The following is a 25,462-nucleotide window of genomic DNA, read 5'->3' as shown; positions in this document are numbered from 1 at the left end:
AAGTAATGCAAACATCTGTCTTTGTTTCTCTTCTACTCAGTTGCTGCTATATATCGAATACCATTGATACACTAAGAGCAGAATTCACCCAGGGCACGTTTAGCGGGATGTTTCTCCAAGGCTATCCATCCGCTATCCAACTGCACTTTGCCATTTTTATGGGCCTTGGGGAGTTTCTCCCTGTCGAGGCCGCACTTAGAGGGATATCCTACTGGCGAGCTCAAGGGGTGCAACCCCTGGCACTGCCACCCAGGGACCCTGGAGCTGCCACGAAGACACTACCCAGTGGCACTGCCAGGGTCCTGGGACACTGCCAGGGTGACAGACTGGCAGTTCCAAGGTGCTCAGGTGCCAGGAAGAGTACGAGGGTGCCACCCTGACTTCTCTCCGACCATCCAGGAGTCTCCAATGGCCTGGGAACCACCCTCCAGGTGCCATTACAACCAATCCATGTTTGAGTGGGCCAGTACTGGTAACGCCCAGTGAGGGCGCCGTAGATCAGGTGACTCATGCATGGTTCAGTGCCCGGCGCAAAGCCCATTTTTGGTCTCTCTTGCAATGCTCCCAGCACGGTAGCATTGTGGATAGCACAATTGCGTCACAACCCCAGGGTCCCAGGTTCGATTTCGGCTTGGATCACTGTCTGTGCGGAGTCTGCACATCCTCCCCGTGTGTGCGTGGGTTTCCTCTGGGTGCTCCGGTTTCCTCCCACAGTCCAAAGATCTGCAGGTTAGGTGGAACGGCCATGATAAATTGCCCTTAGTGTCCAAAATTGCCCTTAGTGTTGGGTGGGGTTGCTGGGTTGTGGGGATAGGGTGGAGGTGTTGACCTTGGGTGGGGTGCTCTTTCCAAGAGCCGGTGCAGATTCGATGGGCCGAATGGCCTCCTTCTGCACTGTAAATTCTATGGTTGAACAACAGGATTGGCACCAGGCGCAACTGGTTGGAAAGATTGCACCCCAGGTCTTACTGAAACTTTAGGAAAGATTTGTCTGTCGCACGCAACTCCCAGGAATATCAGATGTCTCGTTACGGTTCGAAGCTGATGGAATCTGAGAAATTGTAGTCTCTCATAATTACCCAGCTGCATTCAAACCAGCATTTGGCAAGTTAAATCACGTGAAGGATTAAAAAAGATGAACTGAGAGTGTTGGTTAACTAATCCTATCAATGCACCAGTGCAACTGTAACATGTGTCATGTGAATGTCCCTTTAAACTTTCATTTTGTGCTGAAAGCTTTTGGCTCTGTGTTTAGTTTCGCTTTCAGTTGGAGAGCTGCATTCAAAGCAAGCAGATGTGTGTATTGATCTCTCTCTCTCTCTGCAATCTAAAGAATGTCTCCAGATCACTTGTTGATTTCAAAGTAATACCTGTTTCTGTAATGAATGCAAACCTACTGTCTTTGTTAAAAGGGTTTTTTGACTGATGGATATTGTTTGGAAAGTTATTAAGGGTTATCTATAGAGTACTGTATCTTTTGGGGGGTTATCAGGGTTGGTAGTGGATAGACTGTTTACTGCGTGTTTAGAAAATGTTAAATGGATTTATAGAATAAACATTATTTTTGTTTAAAAATACTTTTAGTTCTCTGTTGAATCACACCTGTAAAGTGGGCCCTTGTGCTCCCCATAACCAAAATCTATTCAAAGTTGTGGGTCAGGTGAACTCCATAATATACTTTGGTGTTCTCTGAACCCTGGCCCATAACACATGTTTTGCTCACTCGTGTAAAAAGTAGTTTTTGCTAATATCAGTTCAAAACCTGTCTTTTACCATTTGAATTTATCAATGTATCTCTTTATCCTACTTACACTTCAGTTTGAATTAAAGACTTTCCTTTCTCATACTGTTCGGTACCTTTAAGAATATCTCACAATTTGTGCCTTTCGAGGCTGATTCTCTAACATTTCTTTACTGCCATCAATTCCCCTCTCACTGCTAAATATTCTTCACCTTCCCACTCCTCTTTCAATCTTGCAATGCATTGTCCCTCTCTCTCTTACTAACCATTTTCCTAAGCCCTTCACTTACAAACACTTCTCTGACTTTACACTTCTCGCACCAAGCTTGGAGCACATGCTTTCTAGAAGCGATGATAGTGAAGTCCATGGCAGGACTTGCAGGCCCAGCCATGATGTGCTGCCATTGCAGCACAAACTGAAACCACAGACCATCTGAGTGCAGCAGTGGAAGCACAGACTGAGATCAGGAGAGAGATGCCTGTTGAGCAGCTTGGTGCAAGGCAGGCTCAGACTCCTGCCAACATGGCCGCAGGGACCAGTGCTCAAAGGGGCTTGCAGGATCTAACTGCAGTCCAGCAATCTGTGCTCGTGCTGATTACTAGGATTGCTGAGGCACTGCCACAGGTAAGTACCAATGATTAGATGATGTTTCCTGCTGTTCCCTCAGTATGACACCATTCATGTGCCCATCACTGCCACTGCATTTGTCTGTCAGCCAGCCAATCAAGACGAGTATCATCCATGCCAATGTGTTGCTGTTCAAAACTGGACCCTCAAAGCCCAGAGCTGCTCGAAGGTCTGCAGCATCCCACACAAAATCCAGCAGCCTTCCACCAACCATGTTTCAGGCACTAACATATCGTATATGGGGGCACTAGGAGAGGCAAAGTCTCCAGCAGGCCAGGCAGGGAGTGCACAAGGGTGATTAATTGCAGATTGTATGTTGTTTTGGAAGTTGTTACGATCCCAGTTGATGTTGCTACTGGTCTGGAAGATCCCAGAATGGAACCCTGGCTCAAAAGACGCAACTTTACTTGGTAAAAATAAAACGTGGAGGAGTAAAGTCACATGGCAACTAATTAGTTTTGAGAACAGGAAAAAAACATTTATTAAATATGAAAAGTTAGATTATTATACAACTCCTTTCTCCCCCCATATTTGAAAATGAAATGAAAATGAACGGAAATGAAATTAAAATTACTTATTGTCACAAGTAGGCTTCAAATGAAGTTACTGTGAAAAGCCCCTAGTCGCCACATTCCGGCGCTTGTTCGGGGAGGCTGATACGGGAATTGAACCATGCTGCTGGCTGCCTTGGTCTGCTTTAAAAGCCAGCTATTTAGCCCTGTGCTAAACCAGCCCCTGGTTTTAACAATTTCACACAGATTTTAAGATTAACACAGATTACAAAGCTACAATGGTCACATAAACTTACAAAGTTCCTTTTGAGCACACAAGATGACAAGTGAGACAAGTTCTTCTCCGAACCCGAATGAATGTCAGTGTATTTCTCCTCAAAATCGTCTCAAATGACTTTTATTAGTGAGCCACCTTCTCTCACTGAACTCTGGCTTCCACATGAGTGATTTCAAATTCCACTTTCAAAAATTACATTTTCAAATCTTTTAAACTATGCTTTCCCTCCGCTGCTTCCATCAAGGTTTCACTCTCAGGTTTTACACCTCTCCCTTCAAGTTTCCTTTGTCTTTAAGACTTTTACACAAACTCCGAGGACCAGCCACAGATTTCCATAATTATTTCAAATAAGGTTTTCCAAACTGTAGTAAATTCTCACAAACCTTGGCACTGCTACAGATATCTCTCTGGCCTCTTACGATTGTTCAGCATATACCTCTGTAATACAAACTGGAAAGCAAGTCTTGACTTACTCTGCTCCAATTTTATCGAGTTCTGTAATCACGTCTCCAAATTCACAGTGCCACCTGTATCCCTTTTGTATAAATGTGCATTCTTTCAAACAATAAGTGTCGGCTATTAAATAAATATAGCTCCAATACTAACCTAAGCATTGGGGAATATTAACATGAACTCTTTCCTAACAGATTCCCCTCTGAAAGAAAAAATAATCATCTTTATGGTTGACATAAATTACCTTGATACAAATATATATATTTTCTTTTCTACAATAAATATACCCTATTTGCCCTTCTTAAAATATATACATATATATTTTATCCACCTTCACATTCTCTTCCTTGTAGGAATAGACACTCCCCTTTAACAATTTCTCATGACTTATTTGAGCTAGCCCATTTTTTCATCACAGTTGTCAACACACTTGATTGTGTGAAGCTCCCTGTTGTCTAGCACTGTTTTAGGCTCACTATGTCAATCCATAGTCTCTTTTATTTGATGCATTTTGTAGAGTGGATATTCTCCCAAAGGGACCTATTGTCTATGTGACACTCTAGGTACTGTTCCTGGATACCCTGTTCCATTTAAAATTTCAGTCAGGATCCTGGATAATAAAATGCCATCTCTACTGCCTCCACTAGGGCAAGTATCTCCACTACCAATGTACATGTTATCACTCTTTTTATCTTTTTAGTTTCCCATGCTAAAGGGCAACATTTAACTTTCTACCCCAGGAGAAAATTTATAAATCCTCCCACACTCAAAAAACCATCACAAAGATTAGCATAAGATGTGTCACTATAAACAATCGGTTTCAGTTGTCTAATATCACATAAAGATGGGCATTTCAAAACACCAATTTAAATTTCACCAATGTTTTGTTTGCTCGAACAATTTCTTCAACTTTGGTTGTTCATTTCAGTGCTTAGTTCTAAAACATCAAAACTGGCATCCAGACTGGTTTTGTCCAGCTCACCAATTCAGCTGCCCAATTTAACTTCAGAGTCTCTCTTCTTCTACTTCAGAAGCCGCCATTTCCTTTTTTGAGCCCCTACCCTGAGTAATTTCTATGAGGTTAATATTCTCCAAGTAAAGCTGCCTCACAGCTCCAGTGCCCCAGGTTCAATTCCAGTCCCAGGTGACTGACTGTGTGGAGATTGCACTTTCTCCCTGTGTCTGCGTGGGTTTCCTCCGGGTGCTCCGGTTTCACAGAGATGTGCAGGTTAGGTGGATTGGCCACGCTAAATTGCCCTTTAGTGTCCAAAAGGTTAGGTTGGGTTACTGGGATAGGGTGGAGGCCTGGGCTTGAGTGGGGTGCTCTTTCTAAGGGTCAGTGCAGACTCGATGTGCCGAATAGCCTCCATCTGCACTGCAAATTCTATGATGTAGAGTGACTTGTGAGATACTCTGCCTGATTTCTAACCCAATGTATTTGAATGCACCAGAGGACTGACTTCCAATTCAAGTTTTCTTCAAAACCTTGTGTCACCAGCCTAGCTTTGGCCTTATAGGTTCCATCAGGAAGCACCTTTTCCATGCATATCCATCTATGAGATATAAAACTTGCTTCCCTATCTGGGACCACCTTGTACACCCAATTTTTTTCCAACTTTGCAGTTCTTGTTATTTTACATCTTTTATTAACTTATCCTCTAATTTGTTGGAAACCACCAAGGCATCTAGATCATATGGGCTTCTGTTTCTTATAACATTCCTAGTCTGTATCATATTTCTTGACCTTTTTAAGCTACTCCCTTGTATCTTGCCTTGTGTCGTGCCTTGTGTCTCGTTCCAGACTGAGGCGGCTTGATTTGCCCCTTCCATTATCAGACCTTCTTTCAACAATTCTTGATCTGTTCTAATGGGCATGTTCACTGCCAGATATACTGTCCAAATTGACACTACATTTCTGTGCTCTCCATTTTTGTACTTCATGTTCCCAACCCATGGGCCTAAACTGCTTCCCTTTATCTTATACATTCAACCAGTTTTTATATTTTCTGGTGGCCTTACCTGCTCTGCCAATTATAGTTGCATCCTTCCACTGACTGTCCCCTTCTGGCAAGTATGTCACTTTAGTGCCATTTTTTGGCAGTTGTCCTTTTTGACAAATAGCCTCATCCGGTTCATCAGAATTACTATGTACCTCTTCAGATAACCTGTCAATTTCCACGAACTGATCCTCATAATTCTGTAAGATATGTGTATGAGAAGTACCTGGCTCCTCAGCACTTTCCACTAACCCCTTTTATATCTGCAAACTTGTAATCTGTGCCCACTAATCTTGATGAGTGTAACTGAACAATCTAGTTTCCATGCTGCAAAATGATTATTTTTCCATCTGTACAGGTAACCTTTCCTGGATCGTTCCATTCATCTATTTTTGCATGTTCTCCTCGTATCTGTGTGGATTTCCTCCTGGTGCTCTGGTTTCCTCCCACAGTCTAAAGATGTGCAGATTAGATGGATTGGCCATGCTTATTTACCCTTTGGTGTCCAAAGGTGTGCAGGTTAGTTGGTGTTATGGGGTTATAGGGATAGATTGTTATGGGGTTATCAGGATCGGGTGTTCTTTTGGAGGGTCGGTGCAGACTTAATGAGCCGAATGGCATCTTTCTGTATTGTAGCGATTCTATGGGTTCTATACTAAAACTTAGTTAATTTACATCTTGGGACTTCCGGGTGCGGTGATGACCAGCTGAGTCGCACGTTTCGGCAGCTCCCTGTGAAACGGACTTTTGGGCTCTTGATAGGAGCCCCAACGGCAATTTTGACGGCTAAAAACACTGTGCGGTAAACCAGAAGGGAATCCCCCCTGGATACGGATGGAAAAAGGAGGAGAGAGTGGCCAGATTGCAGTGGATCCTTTAGAACAGCGGCAAGGAAGGCAAGCAAAAACCAAGATGGCGTCGGAAGGTGGCAGTTTAACATGGGGCCCTGAACAACAAGAGTTCTTGAAATGCTGTGTGGAAGAGATCAAAAAGGAAATGAAGAAAGAGCTGTTGGCCCCGATACTACAGGCGATCGAAGGGCTAAAGGAGGAACAAAAGACCCAGGAGCGGGAGCTTCGGGTCGTGAAGGCAAAGGCAGCCGAGAATGAGGACGATATACAGGGCCTGGTGGTGAAGACGGAGACGCAGGAGGCACATCAGAAATGATGTGTGGAAAGGTTGGAGGCACTGGAAAACAACGCAAGGAGGAACAACCTGAGGATTCTTGGTCTTCCTGAAGGTGTGGAGGGAGTGGACGTCGGGGCATATGTGAGCACGATGCTGCACTCGTTAATGGGAGCGGAGGCCCCGGCGGGTCCGTTGGAGGTGGAGGGAGCATACCGAGTGATGGCGCGAGGACCGAGAGCAGGAGAAATTCCCAGAGCCATAGTGGTGAGATTCCTCTGTTTTAAGGATAGAGAAATGGTCCTTAGATGGGCGAAGAAAACTCGGAGCAGTAAATGGGAGAACGCGGTGATCCGCGTTTATCAAGACTGGAGTGCGGAGGTGGCGAGAAGGAGGGCGAGCTTGAATCGGGCCAAGGCGGTGCTTCATAAAAAGAAGATAAAATTTGGAATGCTGCAACCGGCAAGACTGTGGGTCACATATCGAGGGAGGCACCACTACTTTGAGACGGCGGATGAAGCGTGGACTTTTATTGTGGAAGAAAAACTGGAATGAGCGGGTTATTAAAAAGAACGTTCGAACAAAGTGGTGGGGCGAATGTGGGGGGCAAAGAGGGGTTTTATGTACTAATCCTGCGATGTGGTAACTTTTCTCTCTCCCACAGGTGGTGATGGGGGGAGGAGGGGAGGTGGAGGAGATGGGGCGTTGGCCATTGGGGGCGGGGTCAAGGGAGAAGCGCGGGCTTGGTTCCCGCGCTATGATAATCATGGCGGGAATAGAGAAGCAGGAAGGAGGGGGCGTCGCACGGTGCGAGCCGAGGTCACGGGGGGAAGCCGAGGTCAGCCAGAGTTTGCTGACTTCTGGGAGCAACATGGGGGGAGTAATTACGCTAGCGGGGGATCTAGCGGGGGGGGGTGGGAGGGGGGAATTACTGGGTTGCTGCTGCTGGGGAGAGGGGGGAGCTGGTATGGGAGAGGATGGGCGGGGGGGCACCGCCTGGGGGAGATACAGCTGCGTGGGAACCGGGTGAGGAGCTGGAAAAAGGTGATGGCTAATCGACAAGGGGGGGGTAGGAAGCCCCCCAACTCGGCTGATCACGTGGAACGTGAGAGGGCTGAACGGGCCGATAAAGAGGGCACGGGTACTCGCACACCTTAAGAAACTTAAGGCAGATGTGGTTATGTTACAGGAAACGCACCTGAAACTGATAGACCAGGTTAGGCTACGCAAAGGATGGGTGGGGCAGGTGTTCCATTCGGGGCTAGATGCGAAAAACAGGGGGGTGGCTATATTAGTGGGGAAGCGGGTAATGTTCGAGGCAAAGACTATAGTGGCGGATAACGGGGGCAGATACGTGATGGTGAGTGGCAAACTACAGGGGGAGACGGTGGTTTTGGTAAACGTATATGCCCCGAACTGGGATGATGCCAATTTTATGAGGCGGATGCGAGGACGCATTCCGGACCTAGAGATGGGAAAGCTGATAATGGGGGGAGATTTTAATACGGTGTTGGAACCAGGGCTGGATAGGTCGAAGTCCAGGACTGGAAGGAGGCCGGCAGCAGCCAAGGTACTTAAAGATTTTATGGAGCAGATGGGAGGTGGAGACCCGTGGAGATTTAGCAGACCTAGGAGTAAGGAGTTCTCGTTTTTCTCCTATGTCCATAAAGTCTACTTGCGAATAGACTTTTTTGTGCTGGGTAGGGCATTGATCCCGAAGGTGAGGGGAACGGAGTATACGGCTATAGCCATTTCGGATCACGCTCCACACTGGGTGGACTTGGAGATAGGGGAGGAAACAGGAGGGTGCCCACCCTGGAGAATGGACATGGGACTAATGGCAGATGAGGGGGTGTGTCTAAGGGTGAGGGGGTGCATTGAAAAGTACTTGGAACTCAATGATAATGGGGAGGTCCAGGTGGGAGTGGTCTGCGAGGCGTTGAAGGCGGTGGTTAGAGGGGAGCTGATATCAATAAGGGCACATAAAGGGAAGCAGGAGAGTAAGGAACGGGAGCGGTTGCTGCAAGAACTTTTGAGGGTGGACAGACAATATGCGGAAGCACCGGAGGAGGGACTGTACAGGGAAAGGCAAAGGCTACATGTAGAATTTGACTTGCTGACTACAGGCACTGCAGAGGCACAATGGAGGAAGGCACAGGGTGTACAGTACGAATATGGGGAGAAGGCGAGCAGGTTGCTGGCACACCAATTGAGGAAAAGGGGAGCAGCGAGGGAAATAGGGGGAGTGAGGGATGAGGAAGGAGAGATGGAGCGGGGAGCGGAGAGAGTGAATGGAGTGTTCAAGACATTTTATAAAAAATTATATGAAGCTCAACCCCCGGATGGGAGGGAGAGAATGATGGGCTTGTTGGATCGGCTGGAATTTCCCAAGGTGGAAGAGCAGGAAAGGGTGGGACTGGGAGCACAGATCGAGGTAGAAGAAGTGGTGAAAGGAATTAGGAGCATGCAGGCGGGAAAGGCCCCGGGACCGGATGGATTCCCAGTCGAATTCTATAGAAAATATGTGGACTTGCTCGCCCCGGTACTGACGAGGACCTTTAATGAGGCAAAGGAAAGGGGACAACTGCCCCCGACTATGTCTGAAGCAACGATATCGCTTCTCTTAAAGAAGGAAAAGGACCCTCTACAATGTGGGTCCTATAGACCTATTTCCCTCCGAAATGTAGATGCCAAGGTCCTGGCCAAGGTAATGGCAATGAGAATAGAGGAATGTGTCCCGGGGGTGGTCCACGAGGACCAAACTGGGTTTGTGAAGGGGAGACAGCTGAACACGAATATACGGAGGTTGTTAGGGGTAATGATGATGGCCCCACCAGAGGGAGAAACGGAGATAGTAGTGGCGATGGATGCCGAGAAAGCATTTGATAGAGTGGAGTGGGATTATTTGTGGGAGGTGTTGAGGAGATTTGGTTTTGGAGAGGGGTATGTTAGATGGGTGCAGCTGTTGTATAGGGCCCCAGTGGCGAGCGTGGTCACGAATGGACGGGGATCTGCATATTTTCGGCTCCATAGAGGGACAAGGCAGGGATGCCCTCTGTCCCCATTATTGTTTGCACTGGCGATTGAGCCCCTGGCGATAGCGTTGAGGGGTTCCAAGAAGTGGAGGGGAGTACTTAGGGGAGGAGAAGAGCACCGGGTATCTTTGTATGCGGACGATTTGCTACTATACGTGGCGGACCCGGCGGAGGGGATGCCAGAAATAATGCGGATACTTGGGGAGTTTGGGGATTTTTCAGGGTATAAATTGAACATGGGGAAAAGTGAGTTGTTTGTGGTGCATCCAGGGGAGCAGAGTAGAGAAATAGAGGACCTACCATTGAGGAAGGTAATAAGGGACTTTCGTTACCTGGGGATCCAGATAGCTAAGAATTGGGGCACATTGCATAGGTTAAATTTAACGCGGTTGGTGGAACAGATGGAGGAGGATTTCAAGAGATGGGATATGGTATCCCTGTCAATGGCAGGGAGGGTGCAGGCGGTTAAGATGGTGGTCCTCCCGAGATTCCTCTTTGTGTTTCAGTGCCTCCCGGTGGTGATCACGAAGGCTTTTTTTAAAAGGATTGAAAAGAGCATCATGGGTTTTGTGTGGGCCGGGAAGACCCCGAGAGTGAGGAAGGGATTCTTACAGCGTAGCAGGGATAGGGGGGGGCTGGCACTACCGAGCCTAAGTGAGTATTATTGGGCCGCTAATATTTCAATGGTGAGTAATTGGATGGGAGAGGAGGAGGGAGCAGCGTGGAAGAGATTAGAGAGGGCGTCCTGTAGGGGGACTAGCCTGCAGGCTATGGTGACAGCCCCATTGCCGTTCTCACCGAGGAACTACACCACAAGCCCGGTGGTGGTGGCTACACTGAAGATTTGGGGACAGTGGAGACGGCATAGGGGAAAGACTGGAGCCTTGGGGGGGTCCCCGATAAGAAACAACCATAGGTTTGCCCCGGGGGGAATGGATGGGGGATATGGAATGTGACAAAGAGCAGGAATAACGCAACTGAAAGATCTGTTTGTGGATGGGAAGTTCGCGAGTCTGGGAGCGCTGACCGAGAAATATGGGTTGCCCCAAGGGAATGCATTCAGGTATATGCAACTGAGGGCTTTTGCGAGGCAACAGGTGAGGGAATTCCCGCAGCTCCCGACACAAGAGGTGCAGGACAGAGTGATCTCAAAGATATGGGTGGGGGATGGTAAGGTGTCAGATATATATAGGGAAATGAGGGACGAAGGGGAGACTATGGTAGATGAACTAAAAGGGAAATGGGAAGAAGAGCTGGGGGAGGAGATCGAGGAGGGGCTGTGGGCAGATGCCCTAAGCAGGGTAAACTCGTCATCCTCGTGTGCCAGGCTAAGCCTGATTCAGTTTAAGGTATTACACAGGGCGCATATGACTGGAGCACGGCTCAGTAAATTTTTTGGGGTGGAGGATAGGTGTGCGAGGTGCTCGAGAAGCCCAGCGAATCATACCCATATGTTTTGGTCATGCCCGGCACTACAGGGGTTTTGGATGGGGGTGACAAAGGTGCTTTCAAAAGTAGTAGGAGTCCGGGTCGAACCAAGCTGGGGGTTGGCTATATTTGGGGTTGCACAAGAGCCGGGAGTGCAGGAGGCGAGAGAGGCCGATGTTTTGGCCTTTGCGTCCCTAGTAGCCCGGCGCAGGATATTGCTAATGTGGAAAGAAGCCAAGCCCCCGGGGGTGGAGACCTGGATAAATGACATGGCGGGGTTTATAAAGCTAGAGCGGATTAAGTTCGTCCTAAGGGGGTCGGCTCAAGGGTTCACCAGGCGGTGGCAACCGTTCGTCGAATACCTCGCAGAAAGATAGACGGAATGGGAAAAAGAAGGCAGCAGCAGCAGCCCAGGATCGGGGGGGGGGGCGGGGGGGGGGGGGGGGAGAGGAACCAGAAGGACTCTCAGGGTTGTTAATATATACTGTATAGTATGTATAGGTCGTTGCTACAGATAATTATATATTGGACTGTTAAATTATATTTTTGGAGAGTGTTACTTGTGACAAGGCAGTTGCCAATTAGGGCTAGTTTTCATTTTTGTTATTTATTATTTATTCATTTTTTGTTTATAAAATAGGTCATTGTTATTTGTGTTGTTATAATATTGTGTAAAGGATGCACAATGTACTGTGTTGGTTGACCAAAAATTTTCAATAAAATATTTAATAAAAAAAAAAATTTACATCTTGGCCTATCTGCCAAACTTTTACGAAGCATTTCTTTTATCACAGCATGATTGATCTCGCACACCCAGTGCTAAATGTGCTTTCTGCAGCTGCACTCATAACTATTATGTTCATGTTCTCAGGCATATTCAAAAATTCATCGTTAGCAAATCCCCCCCCACCCCCAATATCAGTGAGGAACTTTGGCGGTGGCCCAGTCTGGTTTCTATCCATTTTTCCATTATGTGTTGTTTTCCATGTCGTTTCATATGTGCTTTATTCAGTGATGACTGGCTCAATAGTAAAAGGTATTTCACTGGATACGACATCCGTTCTAATAAAATGATTCCTTCCGGTGATTTTACAAAGTATCACTACTCTTTTCAGCGATTTAAGGGTATTATCATCCCCAAATCTGAAACCTGTGGAACTTCCAAATTCCTTAACCTTGTTCCGATCTTTGTCACTTAAAGAGTCCAGGTAACATTTCAACCAGTCTATTCCATCTACTGTAGATGTACATCCGCTGTCTAATACGGCACAATTGAAGGACTTTGCGACCAGCACATTCATCACTGGACTGAAACTTCTCGTTACCAAGACAATGCCTTCACTGCGTATAATAGTCAGCTGTCTAAACCTAGTTACCAAGTCTACAGAGTGTAAAATGAAAATGTTCTTTTCTTTATCCCACACCTGAAGCTCCATAACTACAAGTTCATTAAAATTTCTCACTCAGAACATATTGACTATGGGTCGTGATGATGTTCTTCTACATGTCTTATATATATCACATCCGTCGCTTATCTGTTTTATAAGTTTGGTATATTCTCCATCTGTTATCCCCACATTCCTGAGCAAACTTTTTAATCCTTGGGAAGACGGATGGGTAAATTGTCATTGCAGCTTTAACACAATCAACGTTTTGTCTTCGAGACCCCTGCTCTCTGATGTTAACAGCACTTCCTTAATTTTATTACAAGAAAAATTAGGGTTCATTGACGGAATACAATAGTGTCCAGAATGTGTAAATTGTAAGTTCACAGTTTTTCCAAATATGATGGTGTTGTTTTCCATGTCAAGTTTCATATGTGCTTTATTAAGTAATGACTGGCTCAATAGTAAAAGGTATTTCACTGGATACGACGTCTGTTCTAATAAAATGATTCCTTCCGGTGATTTTACAAAGTATCACTACTCTTTTCAGTGATTTAAGGGTATTATCATCCCCAAATCTGAAACCCGTGGAACTTCCAAATTCCTTAACCTTGTTCCGATCTTTGTCACTTAAAGAGTCCAGGTAACATTTCAACCAGTCTATTCCATCTACTGTAGATGTACATCCGCTGTCTAATACGGCACAATTGAAGGACTTTGCGACCAGCACATTCATCACTGGACTGAAACTTCTCGTTACCAAGACAATGCCTTCACTGCGTATAATAGTCAGCTGTCTAAACCTAGTTACCAAGTCTACAGAGTGTAAAATGAAAATGTTCTTTTCTTTATCCCACACCTGAAGCTCCATAACTACAAGTTCATTAAAATTTCTCACTCAGAACATATTGACTATGGGTCGTGATGATGTTCTTCTACATGTCTTATATATATCACATCCGTCGCTTATCTGTTTTATAAGTTTGGTATATTCTCCATCTGTTATCCCCACATTCCTGAGCAAACTTTTTAATCCTTGGGAAGACGGATGGGTAAATTGTCATTGCAGCTTTAACACAATCAACGTTTTGTCTTCTAGACCCCTGCTCTCTGATGTTAACAGCACTTCCTTAATTTTATTACAAGAAAAATTAGGGTTCATTGACGGAATACAATAGTGTCCAGAATGTGTAAATTGTAAGTTCACAGTTTTTCCAAATATGATGGTGTTGTTTTCCATGTCAAGTTTCATATGTGCTTTATTAAGTAATGACTGGCTCAATAGTAAAAGGTATTTCACTGGATACGACGTCTGTTCTAATAAAATGATTCCTTCCGGTGATTTTACAAAGTATCACTACTCTTTTCAGTGATTTAAGGGTATTATCATCCCCAAATCTGAAACCCGTGGAACTTCCAAATTCCTTAACCTTGTTCCGATCTTTGTCACTTAAAGAGTCCAGGTAACATTTCAACCAGTCTATTCCATCTACTGTAGATGTACATCCGCTGTCTAATACGGCACAATTGAAGGACTTTGCGACCAGCACATTCATCACTGGACTGAAACTTCTCGTTACCAAGACAATGCCTTCACTGCGTATAATAGTCAGCTGTCTAAACCTAGTTACCAAGTCTACAGAGTGTAAAATGAAAATGTTCTTTTCTTTATCCCACACCTGAAGCTCCATAACTACAAGTTCATTAAAATTTCTCACTCAGAACATATTGACTATGGGTCGTGATGATGTTCTTCTACATGTCTTATATATATCACATCCGTCGCTTATCTGTTTTATAAGTTTGGTATATTCTCCATCTGTTATCCCCACATTCCTGAGCAAACTTTTTAATCCTTGGGAAGACGGATGGGTAAATTGTCATTGCAGCTTTAACACAATCAACGTTTTGTCTTCTAGACCCCTGCTCTCTGATGTTAACAGCACTTCCTTAATTTTATTACAAGAAAAATTAGGGTTCATTGACGGAATACAATAGTGTCCAGAATGTGTAAATTGTAAGTTCACAGTTTTTCCAAATATGATGGTGTTGTTTTCCATGTCAAGTTTCATATGTGCTTTATTAAGTAATGACTGGCTCAATAGTAAAAGGTATTTCACTGGATACGACGTCTGTTCTAATAAAATGATTCCTTCCGGTGATTTTACAAAGTATCACTACTCTTTTCAGTGATTTAAGGGTATTATCATCCCCAAATCTGAAACCCGTGGAACTTCCAAATTCCTTAACCTTGTTCCGATCTTTGTCACTTAAAGAGTCCAGGTAACATTTCAACCAGTCTATTCCATCTACTGTAGATGTACATCCGCTGTCTAATACGGCACAATTGAAGGACTTTGCGACCAGCACATTCATCACTGGACTGAAACTTCTCGTTACCAAGACAATGCCTTCACTGCGTATAATAGTCAGCTGTCTAAACCTAGTTACCAAGTCTACAGAGTGTAAAATGAAAATGTTCTTTTCTTTATCCCACACCTGAAGCTCCATAACTACAAGTTCATTAAAATTTCTCACTCAGAACATATTGACTATGGGTCGTGATGATGTTCTTCTACATGTCTTATATATATCACATCCGTCGCTTATCTGTTTTATAAGTTTGGTATATTCTCCATCTGTTATCCCCACATTCCTGAGCAAACTTTTTAATCCTTGGGAAGACGGATGGGTAAATTGTCATTGCAGCTTTAACACAATCAACGTTTTGTCTTCTAGACCCCTGCTCTCTGATGTTAACAGCACTTCCTTAATTTTATTACAAGAAAAATTAGGGTTCATTGACGGAATACAATAGTGTCCAGAATGTGTAAATTGTAAGTTCACAGTTTTTCCAAATATGATGGTGTTGTTTTCCATGTCAAGTTTCATATGTGCTTTATTAAGTAATGACTGGCTCAATAGTAAAAGGTATTTCACTGGATACGACGTCTGTTCTAATAAAATGATTCCTTCCGGTGATTTTACAAAGTATCACTACTCTTTTCAGTGATTTAAGGGTATTATCATCCCCAAATCTGAAACCCGTGGAACTTCCAAATTCCTTAACCTTGTTCCGATCTTTGTCACTTAAAGAGTCCAGGTAACATTTCAACCAGTCTATTCCATCTACTGTAGATGTACATCCGCTGTCTAATACGGCACAATTGAAGGACTTTGCGACCAGCACATTCATCACTGGACTGAAACTTCTCGTTACCAAGACAATGCCTTCACTGCGTATAATAGTCAGCTGTCTAAACCTAGTTACCAAGTCTACAGAGTGTAAAATGAAAATGTTCTTTTCTTTATCCCACACCTGAAGCTCCATAACTACAAGTTCATTAAAATTTCTCACTCAGAACATATTGACTATGGGTCGTGATGATGTTCTTCTACATGTCTTATATATATCACATCCGTCGCTTATCTGTTTTATAAGTTTGGTATATTCTCCATCTGTTATCCCCACATTCCTGAGCAAACTTTTTAATCCTTGGGAAGACGGATGGGTAAATTGTCATTGCAGCTTTAACACAATCAACGTTTTGTCTTCTAGACCCCTGCTCTCTGATGTTAACAGCACTTCCTTAATTTTATTACAAGAAAAATTAGGGTTCATTGACGGAATACAATAGTGTCCAGAATGTGTAAATTGTAAGTTCACAGTTTTTCCAAATATGATGGTGTTGTTTTCCATGTCAAGTTTCATATGTGCTTTATTAAGTAATGACTGGCTCAATAGTAAAAGGTATTTCACTGGATACGACGTCTGTTCTAATAAAATGATTCCTTCCGGTGATTTTACAAAGTATCACTACTCTTTTCAGTGATTTAAGGGTATTATCATCCCCAAATCTGAAACCCGTGGAACTTCCAAATTCCTTAACCTTGTTCCGATCTTTGTCACTTAAAGAGTCCAGGTAACATTTCAACCAGTCTATTCCATCTACTGTAGATGTACATCCGCTGTCTAATACGGCACAATTGAAGGACTTTGCGACCAGCACATTCATCACTGGACTGAAACTTCTCGTTACCAAGACAATGCCTTCACTGCGTATAATAGTCAGCTGTCTAAACCTAGTTACCAAGTCTACAGAGTGTAAAATGAAAATGTTCTTTTCTTTATCCCACACCTGAAGCTCCATAACTACAAGTTCATTAAAATTTCTCACTCAGAACATATTGACTATGGGTCGTGATGATGTTCTTCTACATGTCTTATATATATCACATCCGTCGCTTATCTGTTTTATAAGTTTGGTATATTCTCCATCTGTTATCCCCACATTCCTGAGCAAACTTTTTAATCCTTGGGAAGACGGATGGGTAAATTGTCATTGCAGCTTTAACACAATCAACGTTTTGTCTTCTAGACCCCTGCTCTCTGATGTTAACAGCACTTCCTTAATTTTATTACAAGAAAAATTAGGGTTCATTGACGGAATACAATAGTGTCCAGAATGTGTAAATTGTAAGTTCACAGTTTTTCCAAATATGATGGTGTTGTTTTCCATGTCAAGTTTCATATGTGCTTTATTAAGTAATGACTGGCTCAATAGTAAAAGGTATTTCACTGGATACGACGTCTGTTCTAATAAAATGATTCCTTCCGGTGATTTTACAAAGTATCACTACTCTTTTCAGTGATTTAAGGGTATTATCATCCCCAAATCTGAAACCCGTGGAACTTCCAAATTCCTTAACCTTGTTCCGATCTTTGTCACTTAAAGAGTCCAGGTAACATTTCAACCAGTCTATTCCATCTACTGTAGATGTACATCCGCTATCTAATACGGCACAATTGAAGGACTTTGCGACCAGCACATTCATCACTGGACTGAAACTTCTCGTTACCAAGACAATGCCTTCTCTGGTCAATATCTCCCTCTCATTCTTCAGAGTCTTTCGTCTCATGTTTGGAGCACTCTATTATATTTCTTAGGACAGTTTATTGCATAATGGAATTGCGAATTATACCTAAAACACCGTCTCTGGGGTATATTTTTCTGAAATTTCCCAATCCATTCCTCCTGCCATAATTGCTAAAGTTGTTTCTGTCCCCACTTCTTTTTAGTTTGAAATGTCTTTTTGCATCGATTTTGCAGCCTGTTTCTAGACCACCTCGCCATTTTGTTAACATTGTGTCTTCCAAAGTCTGTCATATCGCCGATCAGCCAATTTGTGTCATGAATGTTGTCAGGAAGGAATGTTTTCCCAGGAACCTTTTTGGAGCATCTGACATTTGTTCTAACAGGGCGTGTCTTTCTGCAAATTTAACTCTCGTCAAAGAAGCCTATCCATATTTCTAACTTTGAACAGTCCAATAATTTAAAAGCCAATACTTACTGAGAAATTTCTAGACAGAATCTTTGCAGCCTAGTATATAGTCGTCTGAATTCCATTATATACTCTTCTAAGGAGGTATCCTCAGACTTTCTAAATCATTAAAAATCTGATCAGGTCTCATAAGCACTTAATAAATCATCCTTTTGGAAAATATTATTCATGAAAGTTCGAACATTCATCTGAGTCGAACTGATCCGAATCCAATGGCAAGAATACTTTGCATCTTGTTTTGCTTCTGTATGGTCGCGAAAGTGCCAAGGCCATTCCTTGTTTTTTCTTGGGCAATGACGTAACCCATGTCCACGTTCTTCCAATGTTCATAGGATTGACACTCATCAAACAATGGTGGGTAATCACACCCCGACACTCTACACTTGGATTAAGCCATTTGTTTTCCAGGTTTACCTAAATCACTCTTCTGGTTACAATTCAGAATACAGTATTTCGTCCAAAATAATTTCAGTTTGCAATCCTTTTTACTTACTATCAGAAACCATTCTCTACTACCACTGAAAGCTCTGATAGTATCTCTGTAACAAGAACTAGAAAGCAAGTCTTGACTTCTTCAACTCCAATTTTATTGCGCTCTAAAATCACTTCTCTTCCAATTCCATGGTGCACCTGTGTCCCCTTTACATCTATGTGCAATATATCAAACAATGACTGTGGTCTATTATACAATTACAGGTCCAATTCTAAGTTTAGCACGAGGGAACATTAACTCTTTCCTAATAATAATCCAATGCCTTTTTAACTTTCTGTGACTTTACTGAACAGTAATTTGTTCTGGTTCCCAATTTCCTCTGTTCCTTTAACTCCAGGCATCTTGGAAACTTCTCGTCATTTCCCTAGTTTCCTTAACTAGCTTGACTTTGTGTCCAGCATCTGTTTTCTTAACTATTAGTCCATAGAATGGATTTTATTCTAGTTAGGCTGAGAGAGGTGATCCTTTTGTAGCTTTCTAAAACCAATTGCTTCTAGCGGAGCAGTGAGAGCTGCTTTCTCTCTCACTACCTATCTCCAAATGCAATCAAATTAATTAAACTAAAACTTAAAAGCTTTTCTACCTTACAAGGCCCCAGTTTCTAAGCAGCAACTGCTAGTTTATTTACTCTTCATATTGTAGCCCTTTCTAAGCACAACAGAGACAAATTGAACTGAACCAACCCTCAGACATACAAACAGCTTTGTCCAACATGAATCTAAATCTTATTTAGCCATAATTAAACCCACTTAAAGCTAAACCTAATTTTTCATGTTTACCAGTACAAATATAAATCCTGAAAACCACCTTTATTTTCTGAATTATGTATGTTGGGTAAAGTTCAAATTGAACGATTCTTTTTTTATGCTGTCTTTTATTTCAGGGTGCGCACGAACAGCCCATCTGAAGTGATGATGTCCTGGATTCTTCCTCCCCCTTACTGAAGGCCTGGTGACAAGGGCTGTGTGCTCAGGATGGTAAGGAGTGGAGGAAGCAGCAGACCACAGCTAACTGAGAGACATGCTTTGATGCATACTGGACATCTCCTCCCGAGCTGAGAATTCCAATGGTTGACGCCACGATGTTTCTGGTTGCATCTTGGCTCTAATTGCAGCAGTGCTGCTCATGTGTGGTAAGGTGATGGAAGGGAGTCATGAGACATGTGTAGAACAGGTGTCCTTGTCACAAGACAGCCACCCTCTGGCTTTATGTGGAGGCTCAAGGATAGTTGGCGCATGATGGATGAAAACAGATCAGCTGGTCTCACACTAGGTCACACACCAGCTATATGTTCAGGGAGTGGACCCTTTGCAGTTTTGGTTCAGTTCCCCATTGACACCCACAGAGCCACGTGCACGCATTTGATATATTCCTGCACCATTGAGAATCCTGCTACCCTGGTAAAAAAAACATGTCCCTGGCACATGTGTTCCCAGATATCTTCAACCTTTCCCTACTCCGTCCTTAGGTCCCCACCTGCTTCAAGAAGACCACCATCATACCAGTGCCAAAGAAGAACCAGACAATGTGCCTCAATGACTACCATCCGGTGGCTCTGACATCGATCGCTTCAAGAGGCTGGTTATTAGGTACATCAGCTCCATACTCCCAGAATGCCTAGATCCACTACAATTCGCATACCACCGCAACTGGTCCACAGCAGACGCCATCTACCTGGTCCTACATGTATCCCTGGAGCATCTCGACAACAAGGACTCCTACAACAGACCACCATTTATTGATTACAGCTCCACCTTCAACACCATAATCCCAGCCAAGCTCATATCAATGCTCCAGAACCTAGGTCTTGGCTCTTCACTCTGCCACATGATCCTCGACTTTCTGACCCATAGACCATAATCTGTAAGAATAAACAACAACATCTCCTCCACGATCGTCCTCAATATCAGGGCCCCGCAAGGCTGCATACTTAGCACCCTACTGTACTCCCTATACACGCACGACTGTGTGACTAAATCTGGCTCCAACTTCATCTACAAGTTTGCTGACAACACGATTGTAGTGGGTCGGATCGTGAACAACGACAAGTCAGAATATAGGAGGAAGATAAAGAACCTAGTGGAGTGGTGTAACGATAACAACCTCTCCCTCAATGCCAGCAAAACTAAAGAGTGGGTCACTGACTTCAGGAAGCAAATTACACACACCCCTGTCTACATCAACAGCACCGAGGTGGAGATGGTTGACTGCTTCAAATTCCTAGGTGTGCATATCACCAAAACAGTTCTCTAAAAGGACTCTCTCAGCTGAAAGGGAGAGAACCATAGCGCGACCCCAGCTGAAAAGGGGGTCTGCGGCTCGGCAGCCTTAATTACTGGCCAGTGACTCATGCTAGGAGAGCTATCTTAGTTAATAAATTAATGATAGCTGCATGGGAAGAACAAAGGTGCCTTAGAGACTGAAAAACTAAAACATACTGGACAATCAGCAAACTTCGAGATTCGCAAAAGGACTAACACCGGTGTGCGCTCCCTGTAGTATTTGTAAATGATTTCCGATTTCCGCGGTTGTTGTTATTGTTATACATATGTTCTAAAGTATTTTGCAGAAGGAACGATGAGCACTAAACTCGCCGCTTCCTTACAGGTCGTCCCGAAGCCTCGGTAAAGATAACCGCAGCGAGAAAGAAGGTGAACTCCTTAAAGAGGACAGATAAGAGAGTCAAAATGAGTAAGAAAATGAAAAGAAACAATCGTAAAGCAACGGAATGATGTAGGAAAACCTATATGTCCCGCATAGGAATCTAATGAAGCTGACCCCCTTTCGGAAAAAAAAACAGGGGAGTAAAAGTAAATAGAAGATTAAGGTAAAAGCATCACAGATGAGTTCCTGGAGAGAAAGGGAATTCAGATTTTCTGTAGCCGTGAGATAAGGCTAACGGTTAACTGTGATATTTGTGAGCTGTGAGAATCTGTGTGTTTTGTTTAACCAATTAATTTTAGTTAAAGCATGAAGTGCGTTGTATTTTTTATCGTCTGTCTTTGTGAGTCAGAGATTATAACTTAAGTGATTTTTCTCTCATGAACGGAAACATTGGAAATTACGATCAGTTTAAAAGAAAGAAAGTGCCTTTACGAATAAAAGTAATTGAATATGAATAAGTTTTTAGATTACATGAAAAAGCGTAAATGGCATCATGCCAAGTTCTCCGCCCCTTAGATTCTGCAGGAAACATTAACCATTTCAGCAGACAGTTGATCTTTTCTGAATTGACAAAGAAAAAATATTTGTCTCTAAGAATAGCTAATGCCTATAAAATCAATCATTGGAAATTGACTTAAATGTGTGCTATTTATAGCCTCCTCCCAGGAGATGTTTTGCTGCTTTTAAAATGCTCTTATGATGCATCTTGGCCTGATTTAAAAGACGGAATCGCGGTCCCACCTGGTATAAACGGGGACTGGGCTTACAATGATGCTCATTTAAATTAAGGAAATGAGTCCCTTGAACACTGGGTAGCAAATAGGGGGAAGAGAGGCTATCATGCAAGGGGCAAAGGAGCATTTAACCCCCAGGAAGGTGCAGACATTATTGAATTGCATGCTACCAGAGCATGCACAAAGTTACAAATTGATTAATCTCACCTGGCAAACACAGCCATGGACGACAGTGGTTACCTCCTTGGTGAACATGGACCGGGAAGAACTGTTCATGGCCCCCAAAGATCAAAAGCCTAGAATCACAGGGCAATTCTACCAAGGAAAGGGTGGGCACGGTCGTGGTCAGCAGGCCAGCAGGGGGCAGAGAGGTAGGGGTAGAAGCAGAGGACAGTGGCAAGGAAGAGATAGATCCCAGGATCAATGTAGGCGATGTGGGGCAAAGGGACATTGGGCTCGTGATTGTAACTTTAATCTCCAGGAAGGATGCGCCCCACTCGGAGACATGCCCCCTCCCCCACCTCCATTTACGTACACTGACCCGAACCCTAACCAAAACCAATAGGGGTGCCACGGAGAAAAGGTGATACAGGCGGCTATGGTCAGACTGTCCAACTCAGTAAGAGACGAACCCATGACAACGGTTAAAATAGGAGATCATTATGTGGACCTTCTGGTCGATACCGGTGCTACTATGTCGTCTGTGCCCCCTTCTGTGGAATTAACCCCCGGTGAGTCCTTTATTGTCACTGTGGGAGTAGCCGGCATTCCCATGACTGAGCCATTACCACGCCCGACTAACCTGGAAATTGACGATATCCCCTTGGTCGATACTATGATTATTTCAAAAACTACACCTCTCCCTCTGCTTGGCAGGCAGACCCTCTGCAAATTAGGGGCAATAATTCATTGCACTAACAAAGGCATGTTTATGAAACTGCCTCAGATACGCTCTCAGCAGTTGTTGAATGTAATAGCTTTTGACCAAGAGCCAGATCGCTCTGTGTGTGTGTTATATTGCTGGCAGCTGGACTTTAACCCTTACAGCACAATTCTTAAACAACTGCAGGAAGCATTGCAAAAGATTACTGACCCTTGGGCGCAGTTATTAAAACACCTGATAGAGATCAGCCGAGAGAGCATAGTGACCCACTGCACGGCGTGGTATGCTCGTGAAGACGAGCAGTCATACAATTTACAAGCGCAATATCACCTAGGGAAGCAGACAACATTGCATGTCACCCCATTTTTATTTTTCGGTGTTGTGGGATTTGGAATATTAGTACAGTTGCCCTATAGTCAGAGGGACCTTTTTAGGATGGGTTTAACTTCAGAACCCCATTTAACATTGGCCGTAAGACATCCCGCTAAGGCAAAGCAAATAGGAGAAGTGATCAAAGAGGCCAAAGGAAAAAAGTAATACATGGGATTTATATTGAAATGGGTGGACAAAATTGCCTGATAGAATTTTATGGCAAACAGGAGGGCAAAGTGACCTGGAAAGAGGAGCAATGGCCTGCTACATTTGAAAGACAACAACCTCCCCGAGAGAGCCATCATTTACTCCCTTCAATCCTGGCTCAGGTACCGGCAGATCTATGGGCACAGCATAAAAATCATGTTGGAAAGGTACATTCTGCCCCAGTGCACAGGGTACAGTTACAGAAGAACGTTGCCCTGCCATGCTTGAAACAATACCGATTGGCGTCAGACGCAGAGAAAGGAATAGAGGAAGTGATCAGTGCACTATTACAGCAAAGGGTGCTGAAGAGGACACAAAGCCCCTGTAATACCCCTATACTCCCCATTCCAAATGTGGGAAGACCCAACGAGTGGCGATTTGTACAGGATCTCAGAGCCGTCAATAAAATTGTTATCCCTATTGCTCCATTGGTGCCGGACACAAATGTTATTTTGTCTTCTATACCACCAGCAGCAGACACTTTCTCTGTCATAGATTTATGCTCAGCCTTTTTCTCCATACCATTGCACCTGGAAAGTCAACATCTATTTGCTTTACATATCGGAATTAACAGTATTAAAAGAGACTTGGACGAGTGCCAGTTGTCTGCAGGTTCAACATTCCCTCAATATGATGACAATTTATTGATAGCCTCAGAGGGAGGGCTAGTTTGTCAACAAAATACCCTTTTGTTATTGACACATCTGGCAAAAAGAGGGCATAGGGCCTCAATGGACAAGCTGCAATTCTGTCAGGAGACAGTTCAGTATTTAGGATTTCAGCTTCAGCAAGGGCAGCGGAGGCTTGGGTCTGAAAGAATACAGGCTATAGCAAGGGTTCCAACTCCGCGTACAAAAAGGAGACGCTCAGCTTCCTCGGCATGGTGGGCTATTGCAGGCAGTGGATCCCGGACTTTAGGGAGATGGACGCGGTACTGCGCATGGCTACCCTACAGGATGCCCCTTCAGTTGTTGCCTGGACCCCAGAGAGGGAGCAAGCATTTCGGAATTTGAAGTGGTCTGGTAGTGCGGCGACCAGAATTGAACACTATACTCCAAGTGTGGCCTAACTAAGGTTCTATACAGATGCAACATGACTTGCCAATTCTTATACTCAATGCCCCGGCCAATGAAGGCAAGCATGCCGTATGCTTTCTTGACTATCCTCTCCACCTGTGTTGCCCCTTTCAGTGACCTGTGGACCTGTACTCCTAGATCTCTTTGACTTTCAATACTCTTGAGGGTTCTACCATTCACTGTATATTCCCTACCTGCATTAGACCTTCCAAAATGCATTACCTCACATTTGTCCGGATTAAACTCCATCTGCCATCTCTCCGCCCAAGTCTCCAAACAATCTAAATCCTGCTGTATCCTCTGACAGTCCTCATCGCTATCTGCAATTCCACCAACCTTTGTGTCGTCTGCAAACTTACTAATCAGACCAGTTACATTTTCCTCCAAATCATTTATATATACAACAAACAGCAAAGGTCCCAGCACTGATCCCTGTGGAACACCACTGGTCACAGCCCTCCAATTAGAAAAGCATCCTTCCATTGCTACTCTCTGCCTTCTATGACCTAGCCAGTTCTGTATCCACCTTGCCAGCTCACCCCTGATCCCGTGTGACTTCACCTTTTGTACTAGTCTACCATGAGGGACCTTGTCAAAGGCCTTACTGAAGTCCATATAGACAACATCCACTGCCCTACCTGCATCAATCATCTTAGTGACCGCCTCAAAAAACTCTATCAAGTTAGTGAGACACGACCTCCCCTTCACAAAACCGTGCTGCCGCGTTCTCCAAGGCGGCCTTCAGGACCCGCGACAACGAAGAATCGCCGAGCAGAAACTTATAGCCAAGTTCCGCACACATGAGTGCGGCCTCAACCGGGACCTGGGATTCATGTCACATTACATTCATCCCCCACCATCTGGCCTGCGAAATCCTACCAACTGTCCTGGCTTGATACAATTCACACCTCTTTAACCTGGGGTTACCCCATCTCTGGATCTGTAAAGATTTAATCACCTTTGCCCAATCTCCAGAACTGCCATCAAATACCTCCACTCTACTTGGTCAAACGCCTTCTCGGCGTCCAATGCCACAACTACCTCTCTCCCTCCCCTCTGCCGGTGCCATAACCATATTCAACACCCTCGTAATGTTTGAAAAGAGCTGC

At 44.1% G+C, this 25,462-nt stretch overlaps 1 protein-coding gene across 1 annotated transcript in view; it reads left to right on the top strand.

Moving 5' to 3' along the window:
• The first annotated feature begins 2,216 nt into the window (after positions 1 to 2,216).
• The window catches only part of LOC140428905 (sodium- and chloride-dependent neutral and basic amino acid transporter B(0+)-like), an 81,043-nt gene continuing 57,797 nt past the window's right edge, over positions 2,217 to 25,462 (top strand). The window contains exon 1 of the mRNA XM_072515553.1: positions 2,217 to 2,366. Coding sequence (XP_072371654.1) covers positions 2,217 to 2,366 — 150 coding nt within the window. The remainder of the gene's footprint in view (positions 2,367 to 25,462) is intronic.

This window comes from Scyliorhinus torazame, chromosome 8, assembly GCF_047496885.1.
Source record: "Scyliorhinus torazame isolate Kashiwa2021f chromosome 8, sScyTor2.1, whole genome shotgun sequence".
NCBI lineage: Eukaryota > Metazoa > Chordata > Chondrichthyes > Carcharhiniformes > Scyliorhinidae > Scyliorhinus > Scyliorhinus torazame.
The sequence above is the reverse complement of the archived record's forward strand: the minus strand, read 5'-3'. Positions and strand labels throughout refer to the sequence as shown.